This window comes from Thunnus thynnus, chromosome 5 (assembly GCF_963924715.1).
Source record: "Thunnus thynnus chromosome 5, fThuThy2.1, whole genome shotgun sequence".
NCBI classification, from domain to species: Eukaryota; Metazoa; Chordata; class Actinopteri; order Scombriformes; family Scombridae; genus Thunnus; species Thunnus thynnus.
The window spans coordinates 5,672,291-5,693,094 of record NC_089521.1 but is presented as its reverse complement, the minus strand read 5'-3'; the positions used below and the strand labels follow the sequence as shown (position 1 = coordinate 5,693,094).

Here is a 20,804-nt window from a genome sequence, read left to right as displayed (position 1 = left end):
GCTGTTAACAAGCAGACCTGAAAACATGGTTAAAAAAAAAAAATTTTGTGTGCTAATACAATAGTGATGCTACTGTGTAGCATTTTGCTAACAAGTGTAACCGACAACCACCTCAATATTGACAGAAGTTGCTTCTGGTGACCAGGTGGACACACACAACCACAAAAAAATCTTCATTTCTATTATAGAAATATTGTGTTTGCTGCTTACTTAAACATTAAGATATAAAACAGCTTGTTTTAAAATTGTCTAATACAAAAAACTTTACTCCCATGAGGACCTCTGACATGTTATAATGCATCCATATCAAGCAAAGTCAAAAATGTATCTTGAGATCAAGTGTTGTTTTTATGCGTGTATAAACTCCTATTTAATATGAAATGAACATACAAAAACAAAGATTTTGAACTGGACAACAAAATGAATGCATCCTTCAGTGAAATTGATCTAATTTTTAGGATCAGATGAACTAACAGTTATATTGTTTTGAATTTAGCCGGAAGAGTAAGAGACTATAATATCTCTATCACAAATCTAAATTGTGTGTGTGCAGTGAGTCTAGCACTGTAATCTAATTTAATGAATAACAGTACAATGACAAGAAAGGAATGTTAATGAAAACTGGGTGTCCTGGAAAACAAGCCCATGTGCCCCAATTACACCCTGAGGTCAGGTCAGGGTCAGACTATCACCCAGGCTTCAACTTTGCAACTTTTATCAACTGAGTGTTGTGCAGCAGTTTGCACTTTTTCGTTAGAAAGGAAGAATAAAATACAGTATTCAACTATTTTTTTGAAGCAGTTGAAGTACTCATTGAATTCAGACTGTGGTAAGACTTTGGAGCTCTAGACTTTGACTGCTGTTTGTGTTAAAAACTCCAATGCATGCTGCTCCAAAGGAGATATACAGAAAAAATAAGAGAATAGAAAACATACTTGTTTCTTTGTCCCATTTTATGTCATATTCAATGGACTTTTCTCTATCCACTCAATCAGATTTTTGTTACTAACACACAGATCTTTTCCACAGCTGTAATTTCTGACAGCATCAAAAAATAGACAAAAGCCGCCTCCCTTTCATTCCATTTTACTGTCTGTTTCTTCTTTTTCCTGCACTCTGCGGCTGCTGATAAAGGCTGAGAGGAAACCAGATTGGACGGCGGTGGCTGCAGTACAACAAATAGTCTGTATCCCCATTACAGGGAACACTGACAGGTGTGCGCTCTGATTTTCACTTCCCTATATAAACACACTGAGAGACACTCATCCACACATAGCAGCATTTATATGCTCCCTGGGACATGCTGCACACACATGGTGGTGCACTACATGGGATCAAACAGTCACTGTTTACTTGTGTTTGTCTTTCTCTATTGTTTGTGAGGTTTAAAGGAGCGCAGAGGAAGAAGACGTGAAACACACACACACGCACACACACGCACACACACACATATGCCGCCTTTACATCTTTTGCTCTGCTGCTGATTGGATTTTTACAAAACTTTGCGAAATGATAGTTCTCACAAATTCCAGCATTTTAAACACTGTTCTACTTGAAAATATGTCCAGTTCAGAACGTTTTGACAATTTCTTATATTTCTAGATAAGCAGGGAAAATGAAAATACAAAAAGCAAGTATGATGAGAGAGGAAAATGAAAGAAAATGTGCACACAAAAAAGAGGCGAGAAGGTGGGTTAGTTGGTAAAAGGAATGAGAGTGTGGGAAGGCACGAGGAGATGAGATGACGTACATTATGTCAGCTGTTGCTACATAAATAAGTGTCTTAAGAGCCATTAGTGTGTGTGCCAGATAGGTGTGGACAGATTTAACTAAGAACAGAGATGATGGATGAAAAGAGAGGGATGAAAGATTGTTAAATATAGCATACTGGGTGTGTATTTCTTCAGCAAGAATATGAATCAGAACATTTTATATGATAATCTTACAGACTAGCAGGATTGGCTTTAAGTTTAGCGCATGTTTCCATCAGAGCGAGAATTTTATATGAAGAATTTGAGTTTTAGAGAAAAGGTTAAATCAAAGATTTTTTTTGGTTTTTTTTGCCTGGTATCCTGATAATGTTTTATGCTAAAAATGTAGGCTGAATATATCAAAATTCCTGTAAAAATGATAAAAGTCTAAAGTCAACTGTAAGATAATTATACTGAGTCTTGCAGCAGACAGAGCTGTGCATGTGTGTGTTGTATTCGCAGGCCCTATCTATGTCAACATTTTAGAAAATATGCTTATTTGCTTTCTTGCCTAGACTGAGATGAGAAATTTGATAACACTCTCATGTCCATAGGTGAAGTACGGAGCTGGAGCAGGACGGTTAGCCTAGCTTAGCATAAAGACAGAAAGCAGCGGAAAACAGCTAGCATGAGTATCTCCTAAATTTAAAAATTAGCCTGCCAGCACCTCAAAAGCTTACTAATTTAACACATTATATGGCGAACAACAGTTTATCCATCTGCCCAACACTTCTGTGCAGTGTCTCCACTAGTCATCTGGCAACCTCCCTGTGACAGCAAGACTGTAGGAAGTCACTGCGCTCGGCTGTTTTTCGCCAAGAAATAGTTACAGCAAATAACTCCCTCTAACAACAAATAGTAATTTTTACATTTCTGTTTGTGTAGATGAAACAAATGAGATATAACCTGTGCATTGGTGAGCTTTAGAGGTGTTGATAGATGTTTTTTTTTTTACTTTGGACAGAACCAAGCTAGCTGTTTCCCACTGCTTTCAGTCTTTATGCTGAGCTAAACTAATCTGGCTCCACATTTAACAAACAGACATGTGAGTGGTATCTGTCTTCTCACTGAAATATCAGCAAGAAAGCAAATAAGCGTATTTCCCAAAATATTGAAGGTGGGAGGGCTTATAGCTAGCTCCAGCAAACACAAAACACATTCAGGTGAAAAAATGTCATAGTTATAAACAATATAAACACTGCAGGCTCAGAAATTGTATTCTTTTTGGGATTAGGTGGACGTAAGGGTAAGGTTCACAAGAACAACGATAGGAATATACAGAGAAAGTAAACTTGTACATTAGGATTGGTTGCTTTGTTTCTGAGCAACAGGAGAAAGATATGACTTTTCCATGTTCGTGTGCAATTATGTGTTTGTGTATTCCTACCCCACTCCTTTGTTTGTGTTTTATGCAGCAACAGCATCTATTTGAATAACCTTTATCATCACAGCCTGGGTAATTTCCGTTTCTTTTCTGGTGCCAACATCTCCGCTCATCTCATCTCCTCCGTCCTTTATTCTGTCCCTCCAGCGTCAGACACGACCAGACACTCAGGTTAACAGGCAGACAGCACGGTGCTGAGAGCAGTATTGACGCAACGATGCTGAGTCACAAAAGCATTTGAACAGGAGCTTGTGTGTGTGTGTGTGTGTGTGTGTGTGTGTGTGTGTGTTCATGCAGAGGGGTACAAGTGCAAACCAGCCATCTGTTCTCATGTCTTCATCAGAGTAAACAACATTTGTTTAGAGACGATGTCCATGTTCCCTCTTTAGCTCACTGACCTAGGCTTGAAAAGTACCTGTGTTGTCAAGTTCAGTTCAATTATCTTGAATTACCGGTAAGTCAAATCAGATCAAGTCAAGTCTAGACTAGACGAATTATTACAAATTAGACACATCTAGTAATCTAGTACACACATATATCAACTGAAGCCATGTCTAGTCAAACTGAATAACTGCAAAACGAGCCGAGTCGATCAAGTCGAGTCACATCAAGTCAAGTTTCTTCAAATAAAGTCAATTCACAAGTCAAGTCTCTTCAAGTCACATCAAGTTTCTTCAAATAAAGTCAAATAAAATTTTGATAAAAAAACTTAAACCACATCAACTCAGTCTTACGTAAAATCAAACAAACTCAAATCAAGTCCTGCATTTTGAGAAGAAGGAGAAACAAGTGTGTGATTTTTTAAAGAATTTATTCAGACACCGTTCACATCATGTATTAAATAACTTACAACATGCAAATTATAGCAAGTGCTTATTAACTCTGCTACAATGCAACACCTGCTTCTGTTGCAACCATCCACCTCCACATTTGACAGCTAGTCATTTTCAACTATCAGAGGCGTGTTAGAGGGATGTTCACCACGTGTCTGATCACACCAGTAGAACTTGTATCCCATGGATGCCACGTCACCCTGCTTTCTTCAGTATGTCTGTAGACTGGCCTTAAGAACAAAGGTCTGGGAACCAGTATGGCTTGTGGGCTCATGTCTCATGGGTGCTCACATGACTCCAATAAATTTTAGTGGGTCTGGCTCTCAGAATAAGGGAGAATGTGTGGTATGTGGAACACAAATACAATCTGAATTTGCAGTTTTCATCATTTAATTTATTGCTTGGCAGGACTTATACCAGCACAAGCGGAGATATTGTGATGAAATGCGTGACTGCCATGAAAGGCCCTGAGGTGGAGAAGATGAAGATGAGGTCTCTTAGACTCTTAACTCTTCTCTATATAAAGACACACACACACACACAGGAATGCAAAAGATCATATCAAATAAGCCTGTAAATGGAAGTAAAGATTCACTTGCACCCCATCCCTTACTCATGTACAAACACCCCCCCCACCCCCACCCCACACACACACACACACACACACACACACACACACACACACAGCCGTGTTTCCAACACTTCACATGACTGTAAACTGAGTCTTCACCTTTAAATTTGAAGATTTATGTCATCGAGACTTTCTTTTTCTCCCCAAAGGGGAGGTGAGTCTCCACAATGTGACACAGATTTAACAGATTTAAGTCTCCACAACATGAGTAATACAAGCACACACACATTAGCACACACCCTGGGGTATCTCAGAAAAGCAACAAAGGTTAGCAGTCAGGAGTGAGCGGTGGGCAGAGCAGTCATGAGCTGTATGCGTGTGTGTCTGTCTCTGTGTGTGTGTGTGTGTAGGTTTTTGTGTTTGTAGATGCTGTGAAGGAAAATGAATATCACAATATGCTGACAGATGGCTGGAAAGAGCTGATACCCACAATAGGAACTGGCCTTGACAAATTCATACGTCAGTTCAAAACATTGTGAACAAATATGAAATAATTAGAAATGATAGAGATGACAGATAAGACCTCAATTTAACCAGCGATGGACGATCTATTCACAGGAGCGGAAGTCAGATGAGACATCCTCGCTGTTATTGTGTAAGCAATATAAATCAGAGGTCCCACCCATCATTTGAATGGCACATTTAATAGCCGACATCCAATATTTCAGCCTGCACAAAGCAGACATCATTACTGAATATTCACATTTTATCTCTTAAAATATCAGTCACTGTTTGAGTGTCAGCCACTAAAATTTTCCACAACCTTTAATTATCAAAGGGAATTAACACAAAGTGGTCATGCAGTTGTAACTGTGGGTCAAGTTTAAATGGGTACAAAGAAACACGCAGCTGCCCTCTTCTGGTTAAAACGTATTCTGTCATTTTAAAATGACCATAACTCCATGTGTGCTGTATCTCCACAATGTTTAATTTATCCCTGAGTAAAAGTGTCTCACTGACTTTCAGCATCTTCTCATCAAACTCAGATTTTTGTGAAAAAAATGAACAAATGTTAAACAGGATAGAGTGCTGCTGTTGTCTATACAGGGCCTGTCAGAGGGGTTTTAGTGACAAACAAATGCCATATCAGGGTGTCAAGAAACTTTCCTGCTCATTAGTACCTGTCGCTCTCTTTCTGTGACATTCCACATACACTGAAGATAAATGCACACGTGCATTTAAACATACTAAACACGCGTGTCAATACACGCTTCACGTGGTATAACCTAGTTGTGTTAGGAGCTTTATTCGGTTAAAATCATGAAAAAGGTATGTTTTATTTATTTATTTATTTATTCTAAAAAAAAAAAAATCAGTATTTGCATACAGATACTGAAGCACTGAGGACACTGAGGTCACATTCTTGATATTTTTTGAGGGTTTTAACAACCTACAATTAAAAATATATACATTTTGGGAATTATATATGCTGATTCCAGTATTTATTGACTTGATACATTTAAATTTGACAATTTATAAGTCAGCGAAAAAAGTAGATATATTTAAAGGTCATATTCAAAAGACTTTTTAAGGGACTTGGACTAATGACCTTAGTATTTTTTACATCCACACATCCAAATCCACACTGCGTACACACATATGAATATTACACTCTCTGACTATGTTTATATGTTTGTATGTATTTGATTTGAATCACAAATGATAGAGGTGTATATAATGAAATGTAAATGTCAATAAGCTTTCTGCTACTTTAAACCAAATTTAAACATTTTCTGCCTTCACCAGATGTTTTGTTGGCAGCGCTTTCTTCTGAAGAAATAATATCCGACCATGAAAGTGACCACTGTCTTTGAGATAACACATGAGGGAAAATCTAGCAGACAGCAGGCTTCTTTTTGCTGCGGTCGGATCTGTAAGATGATGAACTCTGATGTGGTGACAAGCTGCACTGTAGTTAGAAAGTCAGACTGTCCTCTGAGGCGCCAGAGGGCGCTGTGACCTTTACAGACTTGTGTTGTTGAAATTGTTGCCGGAAGTACATCCTGCTTGTCAGAGGAAAAACATCGGCATGTGAATTTATTTGGATTTCCATGTGCTACCGGCTTCATTGAAATAACAAATAAAATCACAGAAAATTTAGCGACATCTGTTAGCAGTCATGGGCAAAAAAGGCAAGAATGAAAAGAAGGTGAAGGGAGCAGAGAAGACAGCTGCTAAAATGGAGAAAAAGGTTTCAAAGAGGTCCAAACGAGAGGAGGTAACACTTCACCTGTCCTGGACTAAATGTTTAACGCTTTGTAAATATGTGTACTGTTCATATGACATAGCCTACAGTTAATATGTTGTTAAAGCTAGCTGTTGGTCTGCACACTGTATAGTAACTAGTGCTAATAACTATTCAACTCTCAAACTAAATCAGTGCAAGACAACATCACTGTGTGTAATATTACTAGGACCTATAACATTAAAGATCCCCTCCATGCATGTTTTAACATGTATATAAAATACGCTACTTTCAATAGTAATTTATGTCTCACATGGTTTTTCCACAAAAAAGTTAAATTATCTCGTTAAAATCCTTAAAATGATATCTACTCCTTCTCCCTCATTAAATATTCTAGTTTCTATGAATATGCAAATAATTTTAATTTCAGAAGATTAACTGCTGGACATAAGATGTCTCCTACTTCTTATTAAAGTCCATTCTCAATGTTTGTGCACTGGACAATTCAAGTTTCCACATCACACTTGTGTAAATTGAATATTGGACCAGGATTGGCTCCAAATTAGTTGTGATGTCACAAATCATATTTATGGGCCCGCCTCTTCAAATCAGATTTTCAGTGAGCTCAGAGAAACTTACTCTCAGCAGACGGATGTGAAAACAAACTCTGCACATACATCATTCTGCACAGTGAAACTCAAACATCATACTGTAAGAACAAGAAGAAAAACATATTTTTGAGTGAAGGGAGACTTTAATTTTTGAATGACATTCACATTCTTCTGTTATTGTTCCTTTCCTCCTCCTCCTCCTCCTCCTCCTCCTCCTTCTTCTCCTTCTTCTCCTCCTCCTTCTCTGTTTCCAGGAGGATTTGGAAGCTCTAATTGCTGAATTTCAGAGTCTGGATGCAAAGAAGACCCAGGTTGTAGAGACAACATGTCCACCTCCATCGCCGAGGTGAAACACTCTCATCAACTTTAACTTTCTCTCACTATGTGATGCAACCTGTTCTTACACCTGTCAAGAGATTATTAAACCAAGTAATAACAGAAAAGATAATGACCCAAACTGTTTAGCTTCTGAAAGAGGTGCAGTCCTTGCTGGACTTATTTACTGATTGTCTTAGTTATAAATGGTCAATGACTGAATGAAGGATGAATGAATCTCAGTGGAAGTGTAGGGCTTCCTTCTGAAATAAAGCACTTATTTTTAGTTTTGTTTACATTGAGATTTAAAAAGCGGTTTTGGGGGAATATTTTAATATCAAGCATGAATCACAGCTTTCAGCCATGCTAGCGAGATGCATCTCAGTCTCTATTGTCTCTTCATGCTTTTCAGATTGAATGCGTCTTTCTCTGCCCATCCTGAGAAAGATGAACTCATCCTGTTTGGAGGAGAATTCTTCAACGGAAAGAAGGTAGTAATAAGTGCTTCTGTACATTAGTGATATAATAAACATTTCACTTTGCATTTCACTTCCCAAATATGTCTTTTGAAGATGAAAGGCTGAATTAGAAGGTGATTAGATGGTTCAGTGAGGTGATAATGACATTTAATCCTTAACAGAAACACAGAGAGATTTTTTCTCGCTGTAAACAATTGTTCAACTGAGATTTGAGATCAGTATGAAGAGTTTATGAAGTTGAGCCCATGAGACTTGTTACATGTAATTTCTTCTGTTCCTAGTTTTCTCAATACTGCGGAATTTCGACAAAATAAATTCTTAATCTAAAAGCCTGTTGTTGCTTTCTTTTTTCTTTTCTTTTTTTTGCAGACGTACCTGTACAATGATCTGTTTTTCTACAACATCAAGAAGAACAGCTGGGTTAAGTCAGAGATCCCCAACCCTCCTCCCCCACGCTGCTCTCATCAGGTACACGACTCCCTCACCGAGAATCCTCAAACCTCTTTTGGTGCACACTCTGGTAACATGTCAGCTTCCATCTAAACAATGCAGTGTTTTCTTGCACTGTTTGATATTTGAGCTACCATAAAACACCACATTCTCCATTATTTGTCCCTAATCCTGTGTCAGGTATGAACCTTCCATGAGAGAGTTTGATTCACAGTTTTATATCTGTAACATCACTTCCAGGTGAGCAAAGAAAATGTGACTGTTGTTATTCAAATAGCTTGAGAGGTCTTGGCATGTAAAGCACGTTTTCATAATAAATTCACAGCCATAATAAATAGATGTTAGATTTTCTACACTGGAACATCCTTTTGCTTTTAAGGCTTGATCAGTTGTGTGATTCTTCATTTAAGCCACCAGGGGGCAGACTACTGTAGCACAGATCAGGGGAAACTTTGAAACTTATCAGCAATGTCATCATGGCTGATGGACTGTTGCAAGAAAACCAATTAAATCTGAGGACATCAAACCTTCTTATCTCGCTCAGTTTATGCAGCTCTCCTCCTCTCTCCCTCCCTTCTGTGTCTCACTCCTTCTCCTCCTCCCCTCTCTCGTTCCCCTTCAGGCGGTGGCAGTTCCCCAGGGTGGCGGCCAGCTCTGGGTGTTCGGGGGAGAGTTTGCCTCCCCAAACGGGGAACAGTTCTACCACTACAAGGACCTCTGGGTGCTTCACTTGGCTACACACACCTGGGAGAACATCAAGTATGTGCGTAGGGTCATGAAAGGAGATGTAATGATCAAGGCTGGGTGAATGGAAGGAACGATTAATAGATTTATTGTGTGAATACAGGAACTTCAGGGTGGATAGAAATACATCTGATTAAGTAAAACAGGCCCCATGGGTGTTGGGTGTCATGGATATTTACTCTTTATTCATAATCATTGTTTTTTATATGTTAATTATCACAAATAACTTTACGTTTGTGTTTTTCCAGAGCACCTGGTGGTCCATCAGGTCGCAGCGGCCACCGGATGGTCCTCAGCAAGAGACAGCTGCTGGTGTTTGGAGGTTTCCATGAGAGCACCAGGTAGGCAGAAGGTTACTGAATAATAATAAAAAAAGGACAATATGTCTGTTTAATGATGAGCATGGTGGGCAGGTAATGTGTACTGTATGTACAATGGCTGAAGGGAGACAGCCTCTTCCAAATCCTGTTAATTGAGACACTGCAACTAGTTTAAGTTTCATCTATTATGGTCGATATATCAAGTTTAATAAATCTGAGTCATTTATAGGGACATGCAGGGACTGGTGGTATAAAATCAATACAAATGTAACAAACATATATAATGTATGGAAGTTTAATTACAGTATTATCTATGGTTAAAGGTATACTGTGCGGGATTTTCCTAAAAAACACAAAAATAATCCCTCTCAGTCATCACTTATGAGTCATAAGTGATGATAAGTAAGATGTGTGGGGCGGTGTATGTATCTGCCTTCTGCCTGTACTTTCTTATCATTTTGTTGTGTTGGGGACGTTTCTGGGTATCAACCTTTGGGCAGTGGGTGTGTAGCTCCCAAATAATAGCAGTGCGCAGGGTGTGAGACTTAGACTCTATAAAAACATAGCGACCAGGTTACATTGCTGTCTCTATCTCTCTCCTCTGCTCTCTGTCTGTGTGTCTGTTTCACTGAGCGTGGGGCTGAGCTACACACACACACACACACATGCAGAGCAGAGAGGCCACAGCGGACAGGATGAAGTGTGCGCTTCAGCTACATTCACACAATATTTCTGCCTGTGGCAACTCCTAGTGGTTGTATGTAAAAAAAAGGTCAAAGTCAAAGGCTTTCAGTGGGATTTGTTGACAATAAGAAAAATACAGAATGATGGAAACCATAATCTTTAAGTGGAAAAGCCATGACCTCGCCAGCGAATGAGACACTGTGCATATATCAAACTCAAGGCTGCACTAATTAGTATTTTTAATTTAACAATGAGTTAAATGGCTCTGTGCGATATGAAGGAAGTCACTCAAAGTGATGAGCCCACAGAGAATTATCACCTGACTCTGCACTTCCCCTCAGCTCTACAGAGCATTTTAGCTTCTTTCAGCACATTGTTTTGGTTTTCTGACCACAACTTTATTGTTTCGGTTCAGTCTCGCTGCTCTCATCAACCTCATTTCTAGTTGCAGCAGTCAGCTCTTTTTAGTGTGAAAAAGCTGAAGTTCAAATTTTCAACTCTTCCTTCCCATTTTAAGCCATTCATGTGAAGTTGCATCATGCAGCTTGAAGCTTCAGATTTCAGTGATTGTGGCATAGCTGCAGTGAAGTGCTAACCTTTTAGCAACAGGTTATAAAGTTGACACTCCAGAAGCTCTTCAATGTTTCAGTCCTTCTCTTTTTGGCTCACTTTCAGCCCTTTTCTCTCCTGCTTCTCCCTCTTCCCCTTTCAGGGATTTTATCTACTATAATGACGTCTACTCCTTCTCCCTGGACACCTTCTCCTGGTCACGCCTCTCTCCGTCAGGCTCCGCCCCCTTGCCGCGCTCCGCCTGTCAGATGACCTCCTTGCCCGATGGTTCTGGTGTCATCATCTATGGGGGATACTCTAAAGTGGTGTGTGTGTGTGTGTGTCTCTGTCTGTCATAGGCTACTTTTGGGGACAAATTTCAGACTAAAGACCAGTTAATTGGGGACGGTAAACGTGTTTGTGTGTGTCTGTAGTCTGATGCTGTAATTGCAAGTGTACTGTCTGTAATGTGGTCTGCCTAATAATTGTGTTTGTGTTTATGTAGAGAGTCAAAAAGGATGTAGAGAAGGGGACCATCCACTCTGACATGTTTCTTCTGAAGCGAGATGGTAAAGAAGGCCAAGGTACGAAAAAAGAGACTAAAGTATTTAAGATAACACAGTGTAAACTCATGTATTATCCTTATTATCTTTTCGTGACTTGTCTGTATCTCTGTTCTCCAGAGAAGTGGTCGTGGTCCCGGGTGAGCCCCTCAGGTAACAAGCCTCCTCCACGCTCTGGTTTCTCCCTGGCGGTGGGCCCAGCAGGGCGGGCGGTGCTGTTTGGTGGGGTTTGTGATGAGGAAGAGGAGGAGACCCTGGAGGGTGACTTTTACAACGACCTCTACCTGTATGACACTGTGAAGAACCGCTGGTTCCCCGGCCAGCTCAGGGTGAGCAACATTTATGATCCTTCACTTGTTTGATAGTATAAATGCAAGTTTGCATGTGGTGCTGTTTTCCTGTTTTCATCAGTACACTAATATCTTCAGTCCTACAACTGTGGGGCTTTCAACTTTATTCTGCAGCACAGTTTTGACTCACCATACAAACCCGCCTTCAAATTTTTCAAAATTCATACACCTCAATGTAGGTTGCACACCTTTGTGTTTCTGTTTTCTATTAAAAAGGATTTCCACTGATTTTACACATCAAAGTCAGTTTACAGGTGTTGTGGAGTACTGCTGCATATTATATTTGTGAAAAAGGTTTTTTGAAGTCTTTCGTGGCTCCAGGGGGAGGTGTGCAAAGTCTGATAAATTGCCTAAAGTGATGTCACTTGAGTCAGTGTTGGTTGGGGCTGAAAATTACAAGTTTGAACATGAAAAGAATCTGGGGGTGTGGTGTTAGAAAGAAGTGAGGTTACAGACCTACAGTTGGAGGCTAGCGGCTTGAGGCTACATTAGCTTCTAAATAGGGTCAAGTTGCATTGTGGGTAATGAAAGCAAAAGGTTTTGACAAGGAGGAGGAACGCATGGAATAGAAAAGACAATATATCTGGTTCTGCTGCATCAATTTAAATCCTTTTTTTTAAAACTGTCCATTGTGAATCCAACAATTAGAGGAATGTAACGTTAAATCAGTGGAGTTCTCTTTTAAGCACTTTGCTCATTGTTATCTTATAAAAGTTAGCGAATGAAGGAGTCAGAGGCTTGGCTCTATATGTCCTTGGCATTTCTGATTTCTTGGTTTGTTGCCACAGTGAACCCAGTTAGAATAAGTTGATTTAGAATGGCTTCTAAATCAACCCATTAAGAAAGGTGTCAGATATTTGCTGCGTGCTGTGATGAGATGAAGGGAAACATCAGTCAAACTAGAAGGATTTAAGGAAATTCTCGTATCTAAAGCAGTTGTACTACATACATAGATGTATGATGACAGACTACATTTTGTTTTGTTGTCGTTGATTGCATCAGAAATTCGAGAACTGCCCCAAACATCCATGAACAACAATCATTTTCCTATTCCCCTGCTGCTTTAAAAGGACAATATGAAGACTTTCCTTTTAAAGTTGGTACTTCTTCTATAAAATATTTAAATGTTGACTGTGATTAAAGTGTGTTGAATGAGATACGGTTGACATTGTTTTGTTGCACGTAAGGTTGGACAGCTGTTTGACAGTTTACCTTGATAATTTGTCCTTTTAAATCCTTAAGTAGAGTCCTGCCAGGCACCTCTGGTGTTGGACCTAATCATTACAATATGAAGTAGTGCCTAACCGCTCCGACTACTCTCTGCTGTTGTTTATTGTTTTGTTTCTGTCGATCTGTCTGTCCCATCCAGGGCAACAACAAGACAGAGAAGAAGAAACGACGAAGGGGGAAGAAGGGTGAAGCGGAGGGGGGGGTAGCGGAGGAGGAGGAGGGCGAGGAAGCTCCTCAAGGACCCACTGAGGTCATCAAGGAGATCGTCACAGAGGACGGCACAGTGATGACCATCAAGGAAGTGATCCCTGGAGCTCAGGAGGAGGAGGAGGAGGAGGAGGAGGAGGAGGAGGATGATGGCAAGATTACACAAATAAACACACACATATAGAAGAAAATTACAGAAACTGTAACTGAGACACAGACTAATTACACCAATTAGTAGAAATAAAAGAATAAAAGATATAGACAGGTTGGATAATCACACATTTTTGTCTTTTCAAGTTCAGTTTCACGTTCATTCTGCTGATTTCAGTTTCAAATGTGTTTTTTTTTCTTCCCCTCAGGTTCAGCCTCGGCTCTGCTGGTGGAGCCCTGCCCGAGGTCCAGCGCCATGGCAGCGGTGCGTCAGGGCAAGCTCTTCCTGTACGGGGGGATGTTCGAGGTGGGCAACCGCCAGTTCACCCTGAACGACTTCTACAGCCTGGACCTCCACAAGATGGACCAGTGGGAGGTTTTAATTGAAATGGACCCAAGTGAGTTAGCCAGTCAAACAAAGACATATCCAGAGCACAAAGAGAGCAACACATGTAGAAAAAATGATCTGAAATGTAATCAGGTTCAGCTCAGCAGGTGTGATACAGGAGAGGAGTCGGAGCTGCGATAAGATGGGAGAGACGGGTGTGAGGTTTCATTTGGATTTATGATTTGTTCTCCACAGAGACACAGGAGTGGCTGGAAGAGTCTGAGTCAGAAGAGGAGGAGGAAGAGGAGGAGGAGGCAGTGAAAGGAGCAGAAGGGGAGGAAGACGAGGAGGATTCTGAAGAGGAAAGCGAGGACGGAGAAGGCAAGGGATTATTCTACCTCTTTGTTGTCTTACACTCATCTGTTTCTTCTCCTCTCTTTTCCTTTTCATTTGATTTATAATGAGCAACAAGCACAGAATCCAGATCAGGATATACACAACATTAAACACATGTTCACCAACATTACAAACATGTGAAAACGTGACTAAAATGAAAAGTAATATGGCATCAATAGGTGACTTTACATGCTAATTGCCTAATTTTATAAAAATCAAGATCTAAATTTCTCAAATCTAAATTGAAATTGGCCAGGCAGAGATAATGTATATCAGTTTATTTCAGACATGTTGATATTGGTGTATATGCTGATAAGTAGCAAGAAATTGTAGTACAGAAATACAAACCAAAAACCCGACTGGCACAGTACCAGGTTTTAGGAAGGTTGGGTGGGGTTTCCACTCCATTTTAATCCTGCACACTAAACTGCCAGCGGTGGAAGAAGTACTCAGATCCTTTACTCAAGTAAAAGTACCAATACAGCAATGTAAAAATACTCCAATACAAGTAAAAGTCCTGCATGAAAAATCCTACTACAGTAAAAGTACACAAGTATTATGAGCTTGATATAGTTCAAGTATTGCAGTAAAAGTAGTGGTTTGGTCCCTCTGACTGATATATTATTATATATGACATCATTAGATTATTAATAGTGAAGCATCAGTGTTAGAGCAGCATGTTACTGTTGTAGCTGCTGGAGGTGGAGCTAGTTTCAACTACTTTATATACAGTCAGCTAGTTTAGTCCTGTGGTTCCCAACCTAGGGGTCGGGCCCCTCCAAAGGGTCAACAGATAAATCTGAGGGGTCATGAGATGATTAATGGGAGAAGAAAGAAGAAAAAAGTTTTGTTACATAAATCTGTGAGAAGTTTAGAGGGAAAAATCACTGTTTGGTGGAGCTGTTAACAACTCAGACATCTGAAATGTGACCTCGACTAAACACTGCTTTTTGTAAGATGTCAAAAGCCAAAAAGGTTGGAAACCACTGGTTTCATCTTTAACAATGTGTTGTATTTTAAAAGCTTGTTATATTATCCATTGTGTCAAATCTTCATCTGAAAAGTAACTAAAGCTGTTAAATAAATGTAGTGGAGTAGAAAGTACAATATTTCCCTCTGAAATGTAGTAGAGTGGAAGTATAAAGTAGCATCAAATGGAAATACTCAAGTAAAGTACAAGTACCTCAAAATGTACTTAAATACAGTACTTGAGTAAATATACTTTCAACCACTGCAAACTGCATATATCATTTATGCCGACTTGAATCAACGGCTCTGTGCAGAATGTAAACAAAATACCTCCATATATGTACTAACAGCATCATAAACAATACAGACTGACAAACACATATTTCTTGACTTGATTTTTCAGCGAATTCCAGTTAAAAAGGTTCTGTAGTGTCTTCTCCATTGCTTAAAAGCTGTGAAAAAATTGGTAAATGATTAAATTTGTGACAGCAAAAAGAATTGGAAAATGAGGGATTTGAAAATTAAAATGAGATAAGCAAAGATCAACAGAAGTGCAAAATAAAACAAGTAAAATATAGTAAATAAATTAAATTTATTTTATCAACTGATAGGTGTAAAAGGAAAAATATGAGAATCTTTTTGCTTTTCCTACCAACTGATTGGAGGCTCCATTTTAATTATTTAACTAACTGTATTATTTATTGATGTATTCGGTTTTATTCCCCTTGTCTGATAACTTTTTACAGCTTTTGTTAGGTTTAGGGCTCCATAGCACAGAGTGTACATTTGTGTGTATGCATTACAGCACTTTAAAAAACACATTTGGGATCCTTAAAATTGTGTGTATCTTATGTGTTTACACTAAAAAATTTATACTGACCAACATATCATTATCAGATAGTTAAACTCTTAAATAGCAATGTCCATATCCATATCAGTTGCTCTATAATCCAGATTTTTACTCCCTAGTGTGGGTCAAGCTCCAAAAACACTGGGTCATACATTTCCATACTGTGACCGATAGCATCTTTTTACCTGGTAAAACTTGATAGATTATTTTTCATACTTGACAAAGCTTCTCCAGATCTGAAGAAGATATTGAGTAGTACACCTTGTGACTACAAAAGTGACCTGTGTAAAACAGCAGGAGTTGGACGAACAGTAACCATTCCTGTACACTTCAGTCTACTGTATGTAATCTGCTTGCTGGTAAATTGAAAGCAGAATGACTCCCTTAAAGGTGATGTTTGTTGCATTTTAACATGAATGAATCAGACAAGACAATTGATTTTTGGCAGTCTCTCCTGACCTCTACAGTACATTTTAAATCATGAGGCATCGGGTCATTTATCATTTGGCAGAAAGCAGCTGGATTGCAGCTGTCGTCGGTAATTTTGACCATGATTTTTGAAATGCTACATGTAGCTTTAACCTCTTTACCTGACTGTGTGTTTTCAGATGAAGATGAGCACCCAGCAGTGCAGGAGGGGGAGACGGTGACGGATTATCAGGCCCGTACAGAGCAGTACTGGATAGGACTGGCACGCACCAATATGGGCCCAGACGTCAAGGACAAAAAGGTTGCCAAGGTCGCCCTCGCCATGGCTAAAGTCTTCTATGAAGACCAGTAGTGGGATACACCAAATGTTGAGTGACTGTGAGTGTGCTGTTTGTGTGTGTGTGTGTGTGTGTGTGTAAAATATTTTATACCTTATATACAACATCTGTAAATGTCATTTGGACTGTGCTGCAAATATTTCAGTAAGTCAAAGTTCATTCAAATTTAAAACAGAAAACACTTAACTTGAGTCAAATGGAATTTATCAAATGAAATTTGATTATATTTTTCATTTGTGGGTATACCATCCTATTTACTCACTGAGTCCATTACATAATATAATAAACTGCAGCTGTCAGTTTTGAGACAAGAGTGCCTAAGTAAAGTGTTTAAACACTTGGAGCCACATTTTAGTGCAATCCAACATTAACATCAAATTACATCTGGTTTTGTGTCCGTGAGGACTGAGATACTGTACATTGTACATAAAAAACATGTTTCTTTGTTCACACACATTAAAAAATCGGTTTTACAGCATTTGTCTTTCATTGTTGTAAAGTGAAACACATAGGGTGGAAAACTTGTGCTCTCCATGGTTTAATATTTGAAGTAATTGCACTTCTGGCTACAACCCAGTCAGTGATAGTACAAATGTTTCACTTGCAGTTTTCTCAGATTTCATCAGAAGAACAAACATTTTTTGTCGTCTATGGTTTATAACTGATTTGCTCCTTAAAATTTTAACAAGCAGAATTACAACTAGCCCACACTTAAAATTGCATTCATTGATTTTCTTTTTGGCTACTCGGAGGCAGTAAAAGCCTGCTGTTTGGTGCTGGGCAGAAAACTGAAAAGCTGTCTGCTTCAGCTGAAGACGTGGTCGATTAGAGTGGTGAGACTGAACCAAAACAGTCCATTTGTAGGTGTGAAAACCAAAACAATGAACTGAAAGATGCTAAAATAGATATGAGAAGTGCAGAATTGGGTGATGATTCTCTGTGGGTTTGTTACTATAAGAAACACCATTCACATGGTGCATGTTCCCATGCACCTAAAAGTGAACAAGGTTCTCTTGTGACAAGGACTGCTCAGAAAACCAGAAAGTGAAGACACAAACGGGCTGAAAATACAAATGAACTTCTAATTATACCTAAATTAAAGTAATTAAAAAGTGAAAGAAAAAAAAGATTAAATGACAGTGTTTGCCCTTCAAAGTTTATATTTTAGAATCCAGTTTGTTTTATTAACAGCAAGCAGACACATTTACAAATATTTTTGAAAAAAATCCCATTCCCATAATGTACCTACCAGATTGTCCCCATCTGGTGGGCATTTTTGTCAGTGCAGTCAGTCACACAGGTGGAGGACAGTGTTGACAGCTCCTAGACTACAAACATGGTTTTTTTTAAAAACCTTGCAAATATTGAACAGATTTGCAAGGAAGACCAACTTTCAGTGTGTTAAAACAGAATAAGTACATGTTGATCTATTTATTTAGAACCACTACATTCTCTTTTCGCACTTGAAATCAGTTGTGAATAAAAGCCTCACCTGAAAATGGCAAACTTTACTGTAGTAAAAAACAAAAATATCATTAAAAGTTGGAGCAGAAACTAGAGAAAAGAACTCTAAGAAGTGCAGCTCAAATGAAAACATGATAAGTGTCTTTGTTCTGGTCCCTCGTATTGATCCAGCTTTCCTGCCTTACGCTGGTCACCTTTCTCATCATCATCGTCTCAGCTAAGTTGCTTTTCCTCATCACTTCTCATTGCTGGGCCCTTCTTTTCTCTCTATTGCAAGTTAAATGATACATACTGTAGTCATGGTGGTGTGGTGTGCCCCCTGCAGATAGCTAGCAGCAACACATTTCCTTTGTCTGAGTTTTACTTCTCTTCAACAAGCAAGCGGGAGACTGAGAAGAGAGAAAAGGTGAGCTGAGCTGAAGAACGGCAGGATTCAGGCATCATCAAAAGATGGGAGGGATGTTAGGGGATGGAGAGGAGGGGAAGCGGGATCCGAGAGAGAGCAGGTGAGAAAGAAGGGACAACAAGACAGTGGCAGCAGCGGGGAAGAAAAGGGGGAGGTAGAGGAGCGAGGGATGCAGGGAAGGAGGAGGGGACCAGTGCACGATGTGTCAGGGAAGACATCAGTCACTGTGTGAGCACCAGCCTATCCCTTGGTGACCTATTTTATCCTCCATCAGCGTGCTGAAGGAGGGATGAGAAGAGGCTGATGAATAATAGAGGAGGAGGAGAGATGGATGAGAATGAGGCTGCCTTCTCCTCATTCACTTCTCCCTCCTTCATAGCCCCTCTTCTCCCTTTCCTGCGTCCCCCTTTTTTTTTTTATTTTAACTCCGGGACAAAAAAAGATTTTATAAATAACTAAAGAGAAGAGATTTTTTGGGTGCACTGCTGACGTGGGGGCACGCAGCGTGTAATCGTCAGAGATACGTCAGTTGTGTGAGTGAGTGTGTGAGAGATAGAAACTTGTAGAATGCGGATACATCAGTTTGAGGCAGACGGACGATTAATATATCTCTTAAGTAGGTTTATATTCAATTGTGAGAGAAGACTTTCAGGCTTGGTATTAATAAAGACTGTATGGAGAACAACTGAATCACTTCCTGCCAGGATATGCGATCTTTTGTCATTTTTAGACAAAGTCCGGTTGGTGCTTTACAGTCTTTTTGATCCAGAGACACAAAGTTCCAAGGCACACTTATGTAATTACTGACCACCCAAAGAAGCGTCCTTATTGATTGCTTGGGGATGTCACACACTGTACAGACAGACCAGATGGTGAGCAAACACAGTGAGCTACTGGATAAGACTATTTTAACTGAGATTTAGCTTTGGCTTTATATTCTTTAACGTTACTGACTTTTACAATGGTTGGAAAAATAAAACTATAGTTTTCTACCCTGGAGTGTTTAAGTTGCTTCGCAGGCCATGATTCACACCATAATTCTCACACACATTAGTAAATAAGTCTAACTGCAACTTCAGACATACTACAGAAACACAAATTAGTGAAAATCATAAACACACACACACCTTCAATTATAAGAGCATTTTTAAAATTAAACTAACTAACTTTACGTCACGACACTTTACGTCTTGGAGCTCATTGTTTTGGTTTTACAGCTGTTCTGATTCAGTCTCACTGCACTCATCAGCTGTTGTCAGTGAACAAGCTGTGTTAAACCCACTGTACACTACCTGCCCAGCACAAAACAGCAGACAGACAGACACAACCTCCATAACTGCTGGACATATATATATAGTCAACTGTTTGCGAAGAAGTACGCTATATGAACTTAATAAGGTGGAATTAAGTAATAGCCACACTTCACTTTCCTTGAAGTGTGGCTATTGTGAACATTTTGCCTTCTTATCAATCAAGACATTATATGAACTAGTTTGTTTCAAGTATACCCTGGTACACTGCCACTCACTGTTAACAACATGCCTCCACTTCACCAGAAAGCACGAAAAAAAAAAAATAGTAAAAAAGAGCAGGAATGTTGGTAAGTGTACATAACTCCAACATGCCCAGTTAGAGTCCAGACGGGGGGCTCTTGTTGCATGTCAACCTCCCCTCGATCACTGTAGCAGATGATAAAAAATCACCACATGGTACACATGGATCAGAATAGAGAAAGTCATTCATTAAACAAGACTAAGAGCCTATAGCCATCCTAGTGGCTTTAAGCCAAGGTGCTTGAAGCTAAATGCTAACGTCAGCATGCTAACACGTTCGCAACAGGAAACAAAACACAAATGTCATCTGAGGTGAGAAGCATCAATGAAATGCTATCAGTTATTGGTGCTTGAGTATATATGTAATCTTGTCATGTACATTACATTAGTTTTTGTGACTAACTTTACATTTGTGTGTGAGGTTTTCACAGAGTCAAATAGGCTTTACCAGTATGTGTGTGGAGTTGTGCCTGTAAGGGTTTAGTGTGTGGATCCCTATAACATCTTTTAAGATATATTTTTTTAAAAACTCTGCTTTGAATAATAATTTCTGTCTGATATGATTTTTCTACAAAAAAAGTTAAAGTACCTCATTAAAATTCTTAAAATGACATCTCCTTCACCCTAATTGAAAA

The 20,804-nt window shown here is 39.3% G+C and overlaps 1 protein-coding gene across 1 annotated transcript; it reads left to right on the top strand.

Moving 5' to 3' along the window:
• Window positions 1-6,590: 6,590 nt before the first annotated feature.
• Window positions 6,591-17,219, top strand: klhdc4 (kelch domain containing 4). Its single transcript, XM_067588843.1, has 13 exons — window positions 6,591-6,817; window positions 7,650-7,741; window positions 8,123-8,201; window positions 8,559-8,657; window positions 9,262-9,398; window positions 9,632-9,724; window positions 11,100-11,262; window positions 11,442-11,520; window positions 11,620-11,828; window positions 13,219-13,438; window positions 13,646-13,834; window positions 14,020-14,145; window positions 16,588-17,219. Exons 1-13 carry the CDS (start codon window positions 6,719-6,721, stop codon window positions 16,758-16,760), a joined length of 1,758 nt encoding a protein of 585 aa, XP_067444944.1. The 5' UTR covers window positions 6,591-6,718; the 3' UTR covers window positions 16,761-17,219.
• The last annotated feature ends 3,585 nt before the right edge of the window (window positions 17,220-20,804 follow it).